Raw genomic sequence first — 7858 nt, forward strand, 5'->3', positions numbered from 1 at the left:
TCATCATCATCACCGCCACCATCACCACCTTCATCACCACCACTACATCATCATCATCACCACTACCATCATCATCATCACAACTACCATCATCATCATCACCACTACCATCATCATCATTATCATCACCGCCACCATCACAATCACCACCCCTACCATCATCATCAACACCACCATCACATCACAATCACCACCCCTACCATCATCATCATCATCACCGCCACCATCACAATCACCACCCCTACCATCATCATCAACACCACCATCACCATCACAATCACCCCCCTTACCATCATCATCATCATCACCGCCACCATCACAATCACCACCACTACCATCATCATCAACACCACCATCACCATCACAATCACCACAACTACCATCACCATCATCACCACCATCACCATCATCATCACCACCAAGACCACCATCATCAACACCACCATCATCATCACCACCACTACCACCATCATCACCACCACCATCACCATCATCATCACCACCACCATCACCATCATCATCACCACCACTACCACCATCATCAACACCACCATCACCACCACCATCATCATCACCACCATCACCATCATCATCACCACCACTACCACCATCACCACCACCATCACCATCATCATCACCACCACTACCATCATCATCATCACCATCATCATCACCACCACTACCACCACCATCACCACCACCACCACTACCACCATCATCACCACCACCATCACCATCATCATCATCACCACCACTACCATCATCATCACCACCACCATCATCACCACCACTACCACCATCATCACCACCACCATCACCATCATCATCACCACCACCATCACCATCATCATCACCACCACCATCACCATCATCATCACCACCACCATCATCATCACCACCACTACCACCATCATCAACACCACCATCACCATCATCATCACCACCACTACCATCATCATCACCACCACCAACAGCATCATCACCACCACTACCACCATCATCACCACCACCATCACCATCACCACCACTACCACCATCATCAACACCACCATCACCATCACCATCACCACCACCACCACTACCACCATCATCACCACCACCATCACCATCATCATCACCACCACTACCATCATCATCACCATCACCACCACTACCATCATCATCACCACCACTACCATCATCATCACCACCACCATCACCATCATCATCACCACCACTACCATCATCATCACCATCATCATCACCACCACTACCATCATCATCACCACCACCATCACCATCACCATCATCATCACCACCACTACCATCATCATCACCACCACCATCACCATCATCATCATCACCACCACTACTATCATCATCACCACCACCATCACCATCATCATCACCACCACTACCATCATCATCACCATCACCACCACTACCATCATCATCACCACCACTACCATCATCATCACCACCACTACCATCATCATCACCACCACCATCACCATCATCATCACCACCACTACCATCATCATCACCATCATCATCACCACCACTACCATCATCATCACCACCACCATCACCATCATCATCACCACCACTACCATCATCATCACCACCACCATCACCATCATCATCACCACCACTAACATCATCATCACCACCACCATCACCATCATCATCACCACCACTACCATCATCATCACCACCACCATCACCATCATCATCACCACCACTACCATCATCATCAACACCACCATCATCATCATCATCATCATTATCATCAACAACACCACCATAATCTTCATCATCTTCATCATCATCATCTGTCCATTGCTCAAAGTTCGTCTCATCAGCAGATGATTAGTGAATGGCTACACTTTCCTCCTAGTGGAACTGAATACCATTTTACGCCCAGAACCCTCCTCCACAAGCCCTCTGTTAAAAAGAGAGGTCAGCCACATAGTACATGAACCTCGCTAAAGGACACTTGCATAACTCTCCGTTAGAAGCTGACCTTTCTGGGGGAACTCAGTGGCAACAGGATCACGGCTGTATCCCAAATGGTACCCTATTCCCTATGTAGTGCACTACTTTTGACCAGAGCCCTATGGATGCCGGTCTAAAGTAGTCCACTTAACAGTGAATAGGGTGCCATTTAAGACGCAAACACAGCATCACAGTCTCAGTCAGGTTACTGTAACGAACTTGGTGGTGGTGACCAGCACCAACTTTCATTCCATCTGAGGAAGTCAAACCAATAAATAGATCATTTGACAGAGGAAGAGACAGACGGACAGGCGGACAGACATGTAGATAGATAGATAGACAGACAGACAGACAGACAGACAGACAGACAGACAGACAGACAGACAGACAGACAGACAGACAGACAGACAGACAGACAGACAGACAGACAGACAGACAGACAGACAGACAGACAGACAGACAGACAGACAGATAATGTAAATAGACAGACCATAGATAACCAATCGAACAGACAGCAAGATACATCAACATAGAGACTGACACCCCCACTGGCACTGACGTAACACACGCTCAGCCCAATCCCTACACATACACTCAGACATGACCAAACACACTGATATGCAATGTGTTTGTTTAACATCCTGTGGGCCACCACCATCTCCCCATGCCAGTGCATGCCAGCTCGCACCAGCTGCCACTGTAGCAGTCCACACAGTGGCAGAGACAGGCTTGGCTACCCGGGCACACTCAGCTAACGAGGTGAGAGGGAGCCCTGTTGCAGGACTCCCTGTCGCCTCCATTACCACCAGCCCTGTGTGTGTGTGTGTGTGTGTGTGTGTGTGTGTGTGTGTGTGTGTGTGTGTGTGTGTGTGTGTGTGTGTGTGTGTGTGTGTGTGTGTGTGTGTGTGTGTGTGTGTGTCTGGATGGGGAGATCATCGTTTTCACATAACAAACCGTGGATTATTATTTTGCAGATGGTTTCTTCAAGTGGAAAATTAGGCACCGCCACTCCGGCTTGTCCCTCATTCGGCATTCCAGCGATTGAGCACCAGGAGCAACGGAAATGAGGAAAAATAATTCCTTGCCACTGCCGTAACCCATCAAGCACGGATAAGACGGATAGATGATGTAGAGAGCTTCCAGTGTATTGCCATTTCTATGTCTGTGCCGTTTTTCTGTGTGTGTGTGTGTGTGTGTGTGTGTGTGTGTGTGTGGTGTGTGTGTGTGTGTGTGTATTCATTTGACATTACACACGTTTATCTGTGATTTATTCGCATGCTTTAATGATTACATTACATGGGTGTCTTTTGTCATGGTGGATTCAACAGACACCCAGCTGCTTGTGGTGCCCATAATTACCCAGGTAATATAGCACACAAACACAGCTCCATGTGATTTGGTATTTGTGGTATTTTGCATCTGTGACGCAGGCCGCAAATAAATGCTCAAATTGCTTCCATACCGATGTAGATTTCACATGGAACTGAGGACATTTAAAAACAGGCTATCGGTTCAACAGCATAAAATAAATACTGCATAATCATGTTTTTGGTTTAGGGGATTTTTTGCGATTGTGAAGAAGGCGGCCATTTTGAAATTGCAGCGTTAATCATTTTCCTGTCAGTTCATAAACATATTAACCTTGGGTCGGCATTGAACAGGCAGTGTGATCGATTGATTGTCTGAGTGATTCATTAACCGATTCATTTAATCTCATTGGATGATTGATGATCAGGGAGTAGTGGAGTGGAGTGGAGGTGTAGCAACTGCCTACGTACGGTGAACAAAGAAAATCCACATCAAGGGTTTTCATGCCGCTCACTGCAATGTCACGACTCAAAGGCCAGAGTGTGGGATTATTATGTGAGGCTGGTAGTGGGCAGGTTTCCCAAATAGGCCTCAATCTATTTTCAATGATGATGTCCCACAGTCAATCCATTATTATTTTGATAGAGACCAAGTCCTCACCAGGTAGCCCTATACTTTGTGCATCGTGTTCAAAGCAATGAACCACAAAACTACCACAACTAGCTATATCCCACCACTACTCACAGTAACTCACTCATCCTCAAGAGCCTCCCCTGAAGCACAGTACATGGAAGGCACAGTATTAGAATTCCACCTTAAGTAGACTTATAATGCTTCATGTACACTATGCCTGAATTCAACATACATACATACATACATACATACATACATACATACATACATACATACATACATACATACATACATACATACATACATACATACATACATACATACATACATACATACATACATACATACATACGACCAGCACCAACATTCTGTATTCCAGCCCAGGATGACAGGCCTCTGAACTATACTTTACGTAATCCATGACACACTGCTACCCAAAGGCTAACAGGTGATCAATTGCTCTGTATCTTCCACGAGGCCCTCCACACCCCCCCCCATCCGCTTTATCCCAACCCTTCTAAAAGACATGCATACATAGGCTTATACAGGTCAGAGAGGTTGGACCAGGGAGCAGCGACACTGGGTGTCCATGGAGCAGTTGCTCAAGGGCATAGTAGCATTCAATGGTTTCTAGGATTTGATACCAGCAACCCACCGGTTGTCAGCTCACTTCCCATCTGATTTTTCTCATCAGATATAGGATTCAAACTGGCAACCCTCTGGTTGCTGGTTAGTCTATCAAACTGCTAGGCTACTTGTCGCCCTACCATACCCCTAGCCCGCTAGCTAACTGAATACCACACAACTCTGGCTCTTAAGCACTCTTCATCAGAGAAATTAGAGGTTACATACACATCCCACTGGAATGTCGTCAAGTTAAGATATTTGCCCAAACCCCAACTAACATATCATTATCCCTTAACTTTCAGGACAAGGCACCTGCTAATTAAATTCATTTATGTGACGTGAAGCTGGCGGTGATATGAAAATAGACAAAGAAGTGGTGGAAGAAATAATACATAAGAACTTTGGAGGGAGGGAGAGATGGAGGGCAGGGGAAACGGAGGGAGAGATGGAGGGCGGGAGGAAGCAGGGATGTGGTTAACCTCTGTGGTACTGTGACTTAAGGCCTCTGGGTGTTAGAATCTACACTGCATGTAATGACATGAGGGACGGGAAAATTTCAGGCCTCCTTCCATTTAATATTGCTGATACTGTATGTCTCACTGTCCATTATGTATGTTGGGGGAAAGAAACTGGCGGAATAAAAAACCCAGAACATCACTAAACTAAGATTTATTTTAGCGTACAGAAAATGATATATTCAGATTGCCAAGCCACCTTGGAATAAGATATGTGGAATGTATTACTATCTTAATATGTGACCACAACTTTATATCTTATTATGATAGACATAACCAGTTAATACTGTCTATCCATTGGTTAGACAGAGTTTCCTGAAGAGATATTGTCTTCTTGGGGCATTGTGTTTTTGAGAATGAAACACATGGCGTGTTGGGGATTAAATGGATCTAGCACGGAGAGACGGGGCTTGATAAATGATTGGTTGGGATTAAATGGATCTGTAATGGGAAGAAGGGATTGATAAATGATAGGTTTGTCTTAGTAAGATTATTTCATTCTTCTTACAAATATGATAGTGCATAAATATTACAATGAATACTCAAGAGCCTCAGTATAACAATGGTGCTTGATGATGTATGGACGTTCAGAGGGGGGGGGGAGAAAGAGAGAGAGGCTTTACTCACTTTATTCTTGTAAGAGACACCGAGAGAGAGAGAGAGAGAGAGAGAGAGAGAGATTTTCTCACTCTATTCTTGTAAAAGACACCCAGAGAGAGAGAGACAGAGAGAGAGAGAGAGAGAGAGAGAGAGAGAGAGAACGAGAGAGAGAGAGAGAGAGTGAGAGGAGGAAGCTTTTACAGAGTCCTTTCCACTTGAGGCAGTGTTCCAGTTCGTATTCTGTTCATGAGTCGGAACAAGGGAAGGAGCTTCACTCCCTCTGTCTACCTCTGTTACCGGAACAAGGGAAGGAGCTTCACTCCCTCTGTCTACCTCTGTTACCGGAACAAGGGAAGGAGCTTCACTCCCTCTGTCTACCTCTGTTACCGGAACAAGGGAAGGAGCTTCACTCCCTCTGTCTACCTCTGTTACCGGAACAAGGGAAGGAGCTTCACTCCCTCTGTCTACCTCTGTTACCGGAACAAGGGAAGGAGCTTCACTCCCTCTGTCTACCTCTGTTACCGGAACAAGCGCACAGGTTTAAGTGTGTCATGAACTACAACCCTGCTGGGTTTTTCACTGTCAACAGTTTCCCGTGTGTATCAAGAAGGGTCCACCACCCAAAGGACATCCAGCCAACTTGACACAACTGTGGGAAGCATTGGAATCAACATGGGCCAGCATCCTTGTGGATTGCTTTCAACACCTTGTAGAGTCCATGCCCTGGTGAATTGAGGTTGTTCTGAGGGCAAGAGGGGGTGCAACTCAATATTAGTAAGATGTCCCTAATGTTTTGCACACTCAAAGAAATATAAACACAACATATAAAGTGTTGGTCTGATGTTTCATGAGCTGAAACAAAAGATGCCAGAAATTTTCCATATGCACAGAAAAAGTATTTCTCTCAGATTTTGGGCACAAATGTGTTTACATCCCTGTTAGTGAGCATTTACCCTTTGCCAAGATAATCCATCCACCTGACAGGTTTGGCATATCAAGAAACTGATTAAACAGCATGGTCATTACCAAGGTGCACTTTGTGCTGGGGTCAATAAAAGGCCACTCTAAAATGTTCAGTTTTGTCACACAATACAATGCCACAGATGTCTCAAGTTTTGAGGGCACGTGCAATTGGCATGTTGACTGCAGGAATGTCCACCAAAGCAAATTAATGTTCATTTCTCTACCATAAGCTGCCTCCAACATCGTTTTAGAGAATTTGTCAGTATGTCCAACCGGCCTCACAACCCCAAACCATGTGAAACCATGCCAGCCCTGGACCTCCACATCCGGCTACTTCACCTGCGGGATAGTCTGTGGCCGGACAGCTGATGAAACTGTGGGTTTGCACAACCAAAGAATTTCTGAACAAACAGTCAGAAACCGTCTCAAGGAAGGTCATCTGCGTGCTCATCGTCCTCATCAGAGTCCTGACCTGACTGAAGTTCGGCTTCGTAAAGGACTTCAGTGGGCAAATGCTCACCTTCAATGGCCACTGGCATGCTGGAGTAGTGTGCTCTTCACAGATTAATCCCGGTTTCAACTGTACCGGCCAGATGGCAGACAGGGCTGCTTGGCTTCGTGGGGGCGAACGGTTTGCTGTTCAATGTTGTGAACAGAGTGCCCCATGGTGGTGGTGGGGTTATGGTATGGGCAGTCATAAGCTACGGACAACGAACACAATTGCATTTTATCAACAACAATTTGCATGCACAGAGGTACCCTGACGAGATCTTGGAGGCCCATTGTCGTGCCATTCATCCCCCACCATTACCTCATGTTTCAGCATGATAATGCACGGCTCCATGTCGCATGGATCTGTACACAATTCCTGGAAGATGAAAATGTCCCAGTTCTTCCATGGTCTGCACACTCACCAAACATGTCACCCTCCATTGAACACGTTTGGGATGCTCTGGATCGACGTGTACGACAACGTGTTCCAGGTCCCGCCAATATCCAGCAACTTCACACAGCCATTGAAGAGTGGGACAACATTCCACAGGCCACAATCAACAGCCTGATCAACTCTATACGAATGAGATGTGTCGCGCTGCATGACGCAAATAGTTGTTACCCCAGATACTGACTGGTTTTCTGATCCACGACCCTACCTTTTTTTTTAAGGTATCTGTGACCAACAGATTCACATCTGTGTTCCCAGTCATGTGAAATCCATAGATTAGGGCCTAATGAATGTT

General features: G+C 45.8%; 1 protein-coding gene across 1 annotated transcript; it reads left to right on the forward strand.

Annotated features, from left to right (window-relative positions):
- Positions 1-223: 223 nt before the first annotated feature.
- On the forward strand, positions 224-1714 carry LOC123743846 (proline-rich extensin-like protein EPR1; the record flags this gene model as incomplete). Its single annotated transcript, XM_045722542.1, has 1 exon — positions 224-1714. A coding segment is annotated over one exon (1491 nt), but the record flags the coding sequence as incomplete, so codon positions are not given.
- Between the last annotated feature and the right edge of the window lie 6144 nt (positions 1715-7858).

The sequence above is a fragment of the Salmo salar genome, chromosome ssa07 (genome assembly GCF_905237065.1).
Source record: "Salmo salar chromosome ssa07, Ssal_v3.1, whole genome shotgun sequence".
Classification (NCBI taxonomy): domain Eukaryota; kingdom Metazoa; phylum Chordata; class Actinopteri; order Salmoniformes; family Salmonidae; genus Salmo; species Salmo salar.